Below are 12,977 nucleotides of genomic sequence, written 5' to 3'. Positions count from 1 at the left end.
TGCTAAAGATCAAACTAGGATTTGTATGTGCTAGGACAGTGTCGTACCACTGAGACGCCCTAGGTCAGACATTTTATAGAAAGTTTTATACTCTGGGCACAGTGGTGAACACCTGTGATCCCAGCACTTGGGGAGGCAGAGGCAGGTGGATCTCTGTGAGTTCAAGGCCAGCCTGCTCTACAAAGCGAGTCCAGGACAGCCAGGGCTACACAGAGAAACCCTGTCTCAAAAAACCAAATAAACAAAAATGTTCTATTACATTTATGTACATGTGTGTGCATGCACATACATACTGGTGGGTGTGTGGAGGTCAGAGGACAACTTCTGGGGGTCAGTCCGCTCTTTCTACATGTGGGTCCCAGGGATCAAACTAGGTCACCAAGCTTGGCAGCAGATATCTTCACCTGCTGAGCCTTGCATTGTCCCCCCCTACAACCAGGCCTGACGTAGTCCAGGCTGGCCTCGAACTTCCAGTCCTTCTTCTTCAGTCTTCCAGATGCAAAGACTTGAGGCAGATGTTACCCCACCCAATGTGGAAAAGGGTTTTAGAGTTGAAAACAAAGCAAGGGTTCCCTCCACCCAGTGTGATGCAAACCAGACACCAGGCAGCAAGTTTAATTTAGATGAAAGAGGCAAAAAGGAAATACGTTTTGAAAATAAGAATTGTCTTACCAGAGTAAATGACCCTGGCTAATGTGGAGCAGATTTGCCCTGGCTTGTCTAGAGGCAGCCAGGCTTCTCCAGAACATTCTGGGAGGGAGGCTGTCTGCACACCCAGCCATCCTGGTGTGGAGGAGCAGGAGAGCCCACACGGAGGATGAAGGCCTCCTGTGGTCTGTGTTTGCCCCTCCCCTCCCCTCCCGTGTGTGGCTCTGGGACACAGCAGCGGGATGCTCCTCACAGCCACAGCCTGGCTTTTGGAATCTCCTCCCAAGCTTCCAGCACATTCTTTTGATTATCCTCAGTGTGGCTAAACAGTGCCACGTGAGGATGTTTTTGGTTTTCGGAAGCAGCTGAGGGCTGCTGGCAGCCAAGCCTGGCGCTGGTGCAGCTCCCTAAGCAATGTGGAGAGGCTCAAAACTGTGGAGGGATGCCAGTGGCCTGTGGTAGGCTGAGCCTGGGGAGGCTGTACAGCATGGCCCCACAATGCTCTGTCTTCATGAACTCTGTGCCAGCAGCATCCAAAAGCCACTGGGATCCAGACACTACAAGGCAGGATACACCCCAACATCCAGCCCGTGTTCCTGAATGTTGACCTCAAAACATCTCCTCTCTCCCTCCCCTGCAGGTTCTGACGAGCCTCGCCTGGGTCTAAGTGTACGGAGGATGGAAACGCATGCTCAGCCATGTCTCTGGGCCGCCTCCTTCGCCGGGCCTCCTCCAAGGCCTCGGACCTCCTGACCCTCACCACGGGGGGCAGTGGTGGGTCCCCCTCCGTCCTGGATGGAGAGATCATCTATTCCAAGAACAATGTCTGTGTGCACGCGCCTGAGGGGCTACAGGGCCCTGGGGAGCACCACCCAGGTGAGAGGACATCAAGCATCCCAAGCCATTCTCAGTTTCCTGGTACACTTGCGGTCTCTAGGGATGGAGCCTCGCTCTGCCGGTAGGGTTCTGGGATGGCGCAGCTCCCCACTGTCACCTACAGCTGCCGGAGGATTTTCCTTAGACTTCAGGCCTCAGAAAGGAGTTTCAGAACTAGCTTGTCTGAAAGGCACAGCCGGGGCCTCAGTGAAGACATCTTAAATAGGCTTAAGCAAGGTGACAATGAGAAGAGCCAGCAGACAGGGTTTGCCTGGGAGCATGCATGCATGTGGGCCTCTCTCCAGTGAGGTCCTAGCTGGGCCAGTGGGACTAGGCTCCACCCAAGCAGGCTGGGGACAAGAGCCTTACCTGTGAAACATGGCAGGTTCTAGGCTGTGAGCTCAGGAGTGGGAGGGTCCACTCACTCAAAAAACAGCAGCTGCAAAGGCAACAGCTACCTTGGGGGAGCCCTGCGTGTTATTTGTGCTGTTGTGATGAGAGGTCAAGGATGGGGTTTTAGAGTCTCAATCTTTATCCCAAGGCCGCGTGACTGGAGGGTGTGGGAACAGCCTCCCCATCACGTGACCGTCGGGAACAGCTGGCGGATTCTCCCAACCTCTGCCAAACACTGAATCGTGCCAAGGGGCTTTTGGCTGGAGTTCAAGTCCCCAGGGACATATGTGGTTCATGTTGTTGGCTCTTGCTTAAAAGGGTTTTGAATCACAAAATCCGCCCAGGAATCGGTATACTCCAAACAGCCTGGGGCTGTGCTGGGAGATGCCGCCTTCCGCAAGAGCTTGATGCGGACGAATACACAGCCTTAAGAGCGCATTGGAAGCAACAAACCAGGGGGTGCCATGGCTGATGGAGGAGGCCCAAGTGCTGCCATCTGCCCATCTTGGAACTGTTCTTGTCATGACTGGGTCTCCCATCTGCCTCCCTCCTCCTACAGCTGTGCATGTAGCTGGGGTACCACCTGTCCAGCCCCCCTGACCGCCTGTCCTGCAACTCCCTACAGGGTACCTGTGCCTGTACATGGAGAAAGATGAGCTGCTGGGGGCTACCCTCATCCTGGCATGGGTCCCCAACTCTCGCATCCAGAGGCAGGACGAGGAGGCCCTACGCTATATCACCCCCGAGAGCTCACCGGTGCGCAAAGCACCCCGGCCTCGGCGCCGACGCACCACGAGCCTGGGGGCCCCCTACCAACCCTCTCCCACAGAGCCAAGGCCTCCCCTGATCCCCAAAGACGAAGACATCCTGGCGGTAGTTCAGGACACGCAGGAAACTGTGCACATCAGCCCTACAGAGGAAGACCAAGAAAAGCTGGCCCAGGGCCCAGAGGCGGATGGGCCCCTGCCCGCTTCACAGCCTGTCCACAGTGATTCCGGGATCTTGTCTGCAGTCAGCTCCCAGGACGGGACCGAGGATGGCCGGGAGCCGCGGCCTGAGGCCGTGGAGGAAGAGGGCTCCCTGGAGCTGTCCGCTGATGGCGTGAGCAGGGATAGCTCCTTCGACTCCGACTCGGACGCCTTCTCTTCACCTTTCTGCCTGTCACCCATCAGCGCGGCCCTGGCGGAGGGGAGCGGCCCTGCATTCCTGGAGAGCGAGGGCAGGTGAGTTCCTAATGCAGAGCTGCCCAGACCTGACGTGGCTTACAAGAAGGGGCTCCGGGCTCAGGCTTAGGGCCACCACACGGTGACTGGGAAAGGGTGACCGGGAAAGATGCAAATGGTTGCCCGTGTCTGTCTTCCTCTGCGTCTGTCTTCCCCGGCCCGCCTCTTCTCTATCCCCTTCCCCCCTCACAGCCTCTCCATGCAGGACTGTTGCCTGGTGTGGTGGCCTCTGAACAAGGCCCCGCTCACAAGGTCTTTTGGTTTCTCTGTTCTTACGCCTCGAGAGTGTCAGGTGTGTCTCAGCCCTCAGGCAGACTCCTGCCAGTGAGCCTGGGTGGTCCTGTGAGTGACTTCATGAGGTGTTGCCTGGCTCCCTTCTGGGCTCAGTATGTGTCTTGCAGACCGCCTGACACATGGACCCGTTGGGATTCCCCCCTGTTGCCAGCTGCAGGGGCGGGAACATGGCCCTGGGTGTTTGATAAAGGAACTAGCGTTCACTCTGCTGAGTCCACCGTGCCCTGTGGCGCATGCTATACTTGCAGGAGGCAGGACGGCTTACCTTGGAGAGGGTCCTCTGGCCTGGGGGCCCAAGGAGGGCCATTACCATGTCGCCTGGTATCTTCGGGGTTCTTGGGTCCTGTTAGGCAACAGAACTCTTCATGGGGAGACACAACACACAGGTCTGCTCACAGCAGGCGGAAGTGTGGGTGTCACCAGAGTCTAACTTGGTGAGCCATGAGTTTGACTGAGGTCACTTACAGGAACAGAAATGACCCAAAAACCAGCTGCATCACCAATGCCCACCCCAGCACGGGGGACAGCTCACAAAGCTGGGGAGCCTGGATGCCAGCAGGCAGGTCGACGGGTTCAGAACGTCCTCCCAGGTGCCTCAGTTGGTCTAAATGTCTTCTGTGAAATGCAGCTGCTTTCTGCTTCTGGCAGGCAGCTAGTCTGAGTTTTGTTTGCAGCCTTTCCCAGTCTTAGGGGAACTTTCAGCTTTTATTGCTTACTCTGGCAGGGAGGGGCCTAGTGAGACTGGTCAGTTTCAGGGACTTCCTCAAGCTCTTTTGAGTTGCTTACCTTAACTGCTTAAGGAACTTCCCTGGGCCCCTTGGAAACTGTTAAATACAGGTCCGTAGGGTAGGTGCTTGCACGCACAAACCCAGGACACTCAAGGGTGAGCACATCTGACACCAGCGCCTCCTTTATCCTAGATGTGGCCCTCAGCTTAGTAGATTTAGGTAGAATAACAAATATAAACAATGGTGGTGAGGGCCAGTGCTATCCAGGGTGTCTGTGGTTAATAATTGGGCTCACAGGTGAGCGGGCACCGTGGGCATCAGGGTCAGTCAGCTCTGGGTTACACGTGTCCATGCTCTGAGCGAGGTCCCGGCTGCTGCCCCCTGTACTGGGGGAAGGGAGAGGGGCTCAGGGGTGAGTGGCTTGCTGGAGGCCACCAGCTGGCGGGACTGGTACCCAGCAGCTGGGGCTACACCAGGGCTGGAACACCATCATGCCGGTGCTGCAGTGAGCCAGTCAGCAGAGAGACGTGATGCCTTGCTGCCTGCAGGAGTTAGGAATTCAAGATGGAGTCTGTCCTGGTTTTGCCTCCTTGGGAAGACATGGTCTGCTAAAGCCTAAGGGGTTGATAGCATTGGTCTTGGTGTTTGAATGTGCAGATAGAGTGCTGAGGTTCCCCAAACCCCCTACCCCCCAACCCCCGAGCCAGGGCAGGCTTGGGAGCGCCCCCTAGTGGTGCCACAGCAGCAGTGCAGTGGTGAGTTCCTGTGCTGCTACACCCAGTGCCAGGCTGAGAGGGAGGTGGCCTTGCCTGGCCCCAGCCATAGCCTGCAGTCTGCCCCTAGCATAGCCTGCAGTCTGGCCCCAGCCATAGCCTAGAGTCTGGCCCCAGCCATAGCCTGCAGTCTGGCCCCAGCCATAGCCTGCAGTCTGGCCCCAGCCATAGCCTAGAGTCTGGCCCCAGCCATAGCCTGCAGTCTGGCCTCAGCCATGGCCTGCAATCTGGCCCCATATTTTAAAGGCTTTACCACAGCACAGCGCAGCTGAGGGTCTGGTTTCCAAGCTCCAGCATGGATGCCCCCGCAGTGCATGATGGGAGGTTTTGTTTGTAGCAGATGTAGATTCTGGAAGGGTTTGGGCCCTGGAGTCTGCGTTTTGCAGTGTCGTTGGTTTTGCCCAGACTTGGAGTCCCCTGATACTCTGCTCTCACCCAGACTAAACCAGTATCCGTGACTCTCCGGGGCAATGACTGAACATCATGTTTTCTTTATTGAGACAGTCTCATGTAGCCCAGGCTGGCCTTAAACTCACCGGATAACTAAGGGTGTCCTTGAATTCTGACGCCCTGCCTTCTGAAGGCTGGGATCATGACTGTATGCCAACGACATGGGGTTTACTCAGGGATAGGGATCCAGTCCAGGGCCTCGTGCATGCTAGGCAAGCGCTTTCCCACACGACCTTTGCCCCCAGCCCCTGGCCTGTTTTCACAGCAGCGAGGATTGAACCCAGGGTCATTTAACACGGAGACACATCCTCAGACCTTCCCTCCCCCCCCCCAGCCCTTTTCAGACAGGTTCTTGCTAAGCGGTCCAGCCTGACTTTTAATTCACATTGTAGCTCAGGCAGGTTTTTAACTTTCCATTGTCCTCCCTCAGTTTCTGCGTAGCTGGGATGACAGGCCTGGGCCTCCAGGCCCCCGTTCATCCTTATATTCTGAACTCCTCGAGGAATTTCTGTTTTCAGCAGCCTTGAGAACCTTGTGGCTGTGGAGGGATCCAAGGGAGAGCAGGTCCTGCGTGCTGGGCTGAGAACCCACCTACCTGTCCTGCTCCCTGAAGCAGGAGAATTGAGTCCCAGAGAGGCCAGGCCAGGGCAGGGCAAACAGTCTGGCTCTCGGCTGCCCTCTAGTGGCAGCACTGGAGAACAACATATGCAGGCCGAGTTGTGGCTGAGGATGGACCAGAGGAGGCTGACAGACCTGCATGGCAGAGTCATGTCCCTCTCTCCGTTTCATTACTTGGTGGGATGTTCACAAAAAGCCCGAGTGGTCAAAGGCATCTCAGGGTCCCCTGGGCTGTCTGCATTTGCCCACTGCTTCTGGGATATAGCCAGCCAGGGTCCGTTTGTCAGAAAGCCCAGTCATGTACTAAGCCTTCAGTTTCCCTCTTAACTCCCCTCCCATGTCACAGGGATAGCCTGGAACCCATGACCTGTTGATTCAAGGCCTTCTAGGGAGTGAATGCCTGGTACTTGGCCCACAGGGCTTGGGTTCTGGTGGCCTGGACTCCGCCATTCTCCCGTTCCTCCCAAGGTGTCAAGAGACACAGCTCTAGCCCTGGTGGTGTGAAAGATGACGCCACAGATAGTGGACATCTCGTTACCTCTCTTCATTTCCAAGAGGAATGGGTTCAGTCTGAAGAGCCGGCTAGGTGTGAGCGTGTGGCTAGCTCGTGCGAGCGTGTGGCTAGCTCGTGCGAGCGTGTGGCTAGTCCAAGTAAGCAAGCATGTGACTAGCTCGTGTGAGCATGTGGCTAGCTTGCATGAGCTGGCCTTGCCCTGGGGATTGAGATTAGCACCAGACATTCGGCTTGCTTTGTCCTGGTCACAATGGAAAGAGTTCTAAGAAATACCCAAGTTTTAGAAAGAGGAAAGTGCACCCAGATGTTTGAGGGAACGAGGGAAGGGCCCGCATAGTCACCAGAGAACAAGAATGTTAGCTGACCCCACCAGAGGGGCTCCTGCCTTGCCTCACCCCGGCTGCCACCCCCTCTTCTCCCAGCCCTGTAGCACATGGCACAGAATCCACCACAGTGGGAAGACCTATGCTGCTGTGTGGAAGTTCCCAAAGACTCACACCCAGGGTGGGGCTGGGGAGGTAGATCGGCCAGGAGCTGGCATGGGCCCAGAGCTCAGCCCCAGCACCACAGCCGTGGGAAGGCCTGTGCCCAGAGCTCAGCCCTAGCACCACAGCCGTGGAAAGGCCTGTGCCCCAACCCTAGCACTCACAGGGCAGGGAGAGGAGGGTACCTGGGGCTCACTGGCCAGCCAAAGAGACCCTGTCCAAAACCAACACCAGCCAAGCAAAGAAAAGCAATAGGCCGGGTGTGGTGGCGTACACTTTTAATCCCGGCACTCGGGAGGCAGAGGCAGGTGGATCTCTGTGAGTTTGAGGCCAGCCTGGACTATGAGTCCAGGACAGCCAGGGCTACACAGAGAAACCCTATCTCAAACAAACAAACAAACAAACAAGCAAGCAAAAAAAACAAAACAAAACAAAAGCAAGGTGAGACTGGAACAAGGCTCGCAGACTAAGAGTGTGGCTTGGCTGCTTCCCCAGAGGACTGAGGGGTTCTCGGCACCCACATGGCCACTGGCAGCCCTCTGGAACTGCAGTTTCATGGGTCCAACTCGCCCATCCTCCACCGGCCCTGTACATTCAAGTGGAACACTGACAGGCAGAGCGGCCATACACTTGACACCCCTGGCTTTCACATATATGTACAAACATGTACACACATACACACACACACACACACACACACACACACACCAGAAACCAGAAGGGAAACTGAGGCTGAACTCTGGGAAGGGTAGAGACGTAAGAGGGGCCATTCAGTGTGTCTCCAGGACTCCACCCACGGAGGACGGTCCAGAGCCGTGCTGACCAACACTATCGCCTTTCATGCCCCAACCCTATGAACCCCTGAAGTAGGACACACGCAACCAAGAAGTCTTACCGGTTTATATTTAGAATCAGGGTATTGGATAGCCCAGGCTAGTCTCAAACGCAGTAGGCAAGGATGACCCGGAAGCCCCGAACCGCCTGCTTCAGCCTCCTGCTGAAGCTACCATACCCAATGTATACAGTGCCAGGGAGTGGAACCCAGGGCTCCCTGCGCACCAGACGCAAGCTCTACCAGTGGAGCCCTAGCTGCAGCCTCAACTAAGCGCTTTAATTGTATGTATCGAGGGGCACCGGTTTAAATAGCACCTGTGAGGCCTCTGTCGGATAGCCAAATCAAGAGAAAGATACGCCTGTGTGTAAGTACAGGGACTTTATTGAGGCAGTCTTTAGTTTTTACACATCTTATTGTGTGATTATATTAATCTTAGAAAGAAAGTCAATTTTAAAAAACTAGGTAGCCCTGAGTAGGCTAGCACTTGGAACAGAAGCAGCAGGTCTCTGTGGGTTCAGAGGCCATCCTGGTCAGTCCTCAGAGGGCTCCAGGACAAGCAGAGAGGCATGGTGAGAGCTGCCTCAAAACAGATCTCCCAGAGCTGGAGAGGACTCAAACTGCTCTTCCAGAGGACCAGGGTTCAGTTCCCAGCACCCACATGGGTGGCTCACCTCTGCCTGTAACTCCAGTTCCAGGGGATCTGACCTCCAAGAATGCCAGACATGCGTGTGGTGCACACACATATGTATAGGCAAAACACATATAAAAACAAAATAGGGCTGGGCGGTGGTGGTGCACACCTTTAATCCCAGCACTCGGGAGGCAGAGGCAGGTGGATCGCTGTGAGTTTGAGGTCAGCCTGGTCTACAAAGCGAGCCCAGGACAGCCAAGGCTACACAGAGAAACCCTGTCTCAAAAAACAAAACAAAACAAAAAATAAATACAAAATAAATCTGAAAAAAAAATTTTTTAGTTACAAAAACAGTGTGAGCAGATGCTCTCATTGATTCCCAGGACCTTCTCCCTAGGGACAGTGAAGGCCAAGTTCTCCCTCAAGTTCACTGTCACTCTTGATATGTATTCCAGGGTGCCTCGCCCAGTGGAGGATCGGTGTTTAGGTGAGGGTCAGATGTGGTGACCTCAGGCCTTGAGTCCCCTGCAGGGTTTCGGGCTCTTCCTGTGGTTCTGTGTTCCTGCAGGCCTGCCTGAGGCCCAAGTGAGCCTGGCTCAGCTGTAGATGTGTGAGAGACAGACAGTAAGCAAGCATCTTGTCCAGGGGCCCTGTGGCAAGGTCCACCTGCCACCCCACCTTTCTCTTTGCTGCTTCTGGGTCTCCCCACTGTCTCCCCATTGTCCAGCTTCGACACTCACTTCCTCCTGCTGAAGCCCCAGCCGCCCGAAGGTGGAAGGAACTTTGCCCCTGGATGGGACATATGGAATCAATCAATCAATCAATCAATCTGTCTCCCTTTCTCTCCCCTTCCCTCCCTCCGCCCCCTCCCCCAGAAATTGCTTCCTGTGTACCCACAAACCTGTGTCGGGTACACATGCATGTGTGTGCATGTGTAGAAGAGGGTTAACACCGGATGTCTCTCCACCCCCAAGACAGGCTTTCTCTGTGTAGCCCTGGGTGCCCCGGACTCGCTTTGTAGACCAGGCTGACCTTGAACTCATATCGATCCACCTGCCTCTGCCTCCCAAGTGCTGGGATTAAAGGTGTGTGCCACCACGCCTGGCCAGATGTCTTTTTTAATTGCTCACCACCTCAGTTTTTTTTTGTTTGTTTGTTTTGTTTTGTTTTTTGAGACAGTGTCTCTCATTCAACTGGGAACTATCTCATTCAGCCAGACTGGCTAGCTATCAAGACAGGATCCTCCTGTGTTGGCCTTCTCAGAGCTGAGATTAAGGGCCCCAGCATCTTAGATGGATGCCGAGCATCAGACTCAGGTCCTTGGCCCCTTCCTTCCGTCCGTCCTTCCTTCCTTTCTTTTCCCCTGAGTCTCATTTGTCCAGGCTAGCCTTGAACTCCTGGTTCTCCCATATCTACCTCTTATGAGCTGGGGTATTAGAGGATCATCATTACACGTGGCTTGTCTGTAGGGTCTTCTCCTCCTCCTCCTTTTTTTCTAACCCCCCCCCCCTCGTGTTGTGTGCTTGCTTGCTGTGAGCATGTAGGTGTCCTTGGAGGGCATTAGAGTTACTGCCTGACTTGGGTGCTGGGAACCAAACTCGGATCCTTTGGAAGAGCAGTAAGTGCTCTGAACTGCTGAGCCACCTCTCTAAGCCCTGTCCATAGGACCTGGAAAGCCCCGTGCATCTCCTTATTGTCTCTGCAGAGGAAGAGATGAGGATTGGTTCCCTGAGGTCTCTGCCCTAGCATCATACAACTCGGGGGAACGTTTCACTTTATTAACCTATCAGATTCAGATTCTGACGCAATGTCTGCTTTCGTGGGGAGTGAGCAAGGGTCTCCCGGAAGCTACGTGCAGAGCCTGGAACAGTTGGTGCCGTGGGTGTTGGCGCAGGTGTCACGGCTGACTCCGTAGGCACTGGTCGGGGTCATCCTACCTTGAAGGGCGAACAGGGTGGAATAAACGGTCTAAGTGCTTTTGCCTTGGGGAGGAAACGGGTCTGTGTCACAAGGTATCAGCTCCATGGCTGGATTATTAATGGCGTTAGCACGCATGGTTGGTGGAGCAGCCTCTGCTCCCATATGTGTAGAGGATAAAAGTGGAGAGTGCTGAGAGAAATCCGAGTAGCCAAGAAGGTTCTAGAGTTAGTAAGCTTGGTGAAACCATGAGCCCAGAAGTATGGGTGCCTGGGTGCTGCCACGAAGGTTCCTGACACCCACCTATCACCCCCAGCTGTGACTTCAGCTGACAGGGGTGTGACATGCCCCTTGGCTGCCTCCTGAATGGCCAGCTGGTCCTTTCTGTGCGACCAGCCATGCACAGGGAGGGAGGCACGCCCAAGGATGAGTGGGTATCCTCAGAGGGTGAGCAAGGGAGGAAGAGGAGCGCAGCAGGCACAGCCTTGGCAAGCCCTCGCTGCCCCTCCCTGACCCTCTGCTCCCCCGTCAGAAGCTGCCCAGCTCATGGCAGTGTTCTGAGAAGACCTAGAGGGCAAAGAAACATCAATCAAGGAAAATAGAGGGCAAGTGGAGAGATCCAGAGGTTGGAGAGGGCAGATGGGCACTTGAGCAAGGGGCGGGGCCTGGTAGCATGTGGGTGTCTAGGACACCCCTCAGTCACAGTGAGAACCAAGGCCGCATGGGATGAGGGAGGGTCAGGTACTAGAGGCTGGTCCGTGGGTGCCGCCCCCTGCTGGTGTCAAGTGAGTCCCACAGAGACAGAGGGAAGGAATCCTGAGAAGTGCCTGGGAAGGATGGATGCCCCTCCCCCACCCTCCCCTCCCCCACCCCGCTGTGGGCCATGGCAGGGCTTGAGATGCCTGCCACCCCTGTCATTCAGGAAATTGGGAAGACCCGTGTGTATGCGCACACACACACACACACACACACACACACACACATCTCACCATGGTCGCTGCAGCAGCCTGGCGCAGGAGGCTGCTGCTTCCGGGGAGCTGTTGTTTGGGCTTGTTTGCGCTTCTGCAGCCGGGAGCTGAGATTTATTTCTTTAAAACATCCCCTTGCTCGACACCCTGCAATCTGTTCTGCGCTATGTAAGACTCATCTTGCCGTATGTTTCTGTAGCACTTGGCAGGCTCCTTCCGGAGGCTGTCCCTCCCCAACCCACCCCCGACTGAGGTGGCTGTCCCCACCTGCACCCCCCTGCCTGAAAGATAGCCCTCCAGGGGTGCCTTAGGAGCTGTGGGGACAACACCAGCAGTTCTGAGAGCCATAGGCTGGCCTGCAGACTCCCCCGGGGATGTCTGGAAACAGTGGGGGGGGGGGGTGTCACCATCAGGCCAGGAAGTCGAGGATGCCCAGGCAGCAAGCAAGCAGGGCCCTCAGTCTCTGGCTGCTCCTCAGCTTCCTGCTCATTAACAGGCTTTGGCTGCCACTCCAGGAACTCGGAGGCACTGCCAAAGAATTTGGACTGGGTCTCGTCAGGGCCTGGCCCTTCCGTGTGCCACTCACTGTGCACATGTGTTTGGCTCACACATGGCAATGAGAGGAGCTGGGGGGGCGGGCCCAGTAGGGCTGCAGCCTCGTGCATTCTCGTAGCCAGATACCCAGGTGTGAACTGCACCTCACCCAGTCCCTAGCGTGACCTCAGCAAGGTTCTCACCTCCCAGCCTCAGTCTCCCCACCTGTGAAACGGGGCCTTGGTGAAGGTGCACGGTACGTGCAGGACCCTGGCTGTGAGCCCAGCACAGTGGGCAGGCACTCACCGTCGCCGTGGTGACCAGGCTGACAGGTAGCACATGTCCAACGTTCTGCAGCCTTCTGCTCAGAATGTGGTATGGGTGTCCCATGGCCACCATGACAGAGAGCCATAAGCCAGCCGCTTAAGACAAGAGAAACCTGACGGACAGATGTCCAAGGTCGTGTGGTCTTCCAGGGCAGAGCTTGACTGTCCTAGTTCCTGCGGGCTCCAGCTTCAGCCTTTGTGGTCACGTGACCTTGTCCCGTCTGTGTGTTCGCGGCCCTCCTGGTGAGGATGCTGGCTTCGGGTACCCCCACTCCAGCACATCCTGATCTGAACCTGGCCGCACCTGGTAAGGGGAGATGCCGGCAGGACAGGCACTTGAACATGGTTCAACCTTTCCTATGGTCTGTGGGTGTCGATATCAATGACTGAGACAAAATTGGAGGTCCCGTTCTTGCCCAGTTTTAGGGAAGGTCACTCATCGAGGTCACTGTTCGTGAGTTACTGGCCATGACATTAACTCTGAACGTAAAGAAATTACAGTGGGTTAGGGAAGCTGGGCAGCGGTGTTGTACACTTTTAATCCCGGGAGGCAGAGGCAGGCGGATCTCTGTGATTTCAAGGCCAGCTTGATCTACAGCGTGAGTCCAGGACAGCCAGGGCTTGGCAGGTAAAAGCCCTACTCAGGCAAGCCTGACAACCTGAATTCGATCCTGGAAGCCGCATAAAAAGCCAGATGTGCTGTACATCTGTAATTCCAGCGTTCATGTAGTGTGTAGACGGCGGAGACAGGAGGAGCTCCCTGG

General features: G+C 55.6%; 1 protein-coding gene across 1 annotated transcript; it reads left to right on the top strand.

Annotated features, from left to right (window-relative positions):
• The first annotated feature begins 1,293 nt into the window (after positions 1–1,293).
• LOC127200735 (TBC1 domain family member 16-like) lies at positions 1,294–3,189 on the top strand. The gene is made up of 2 exons (XM_051159172.1): positions 1,294–1,524; positions 2,543–3,189. The coding sequence occupies exons 1-2, from the start codon at positions 1,347–1,349 to the stop codon at positions 3,142–3,144; spliced, it is 780 nt and encodes a 259-aa protein (XP_051015129.1). The 5' UTR covers positions 1,294–1,346; the 3' UTR covers positions 3,145–3,189.
• The last annotated feature ends 9,788 nt before the right edge of the window (positions 3,190–12,977 follow it).

Source organism: Acomys russatus, chromosome 16, assembly GCF_903995435.1.
Source record: "Acomys russatus chromosome 16, mAcoRus1.1, whole genome shotgun sequence".
Taxonomy (NCBI): Eukaryota; Metazoa; Chordata; class Mammalia; order Rodentia; family Muridae; genus Acomys; species Acomys russatus.
Note: the sequence above shows the minus strand (reverse complement) of the source record. Positions and strands in the feature narration are given on the sequence as shown.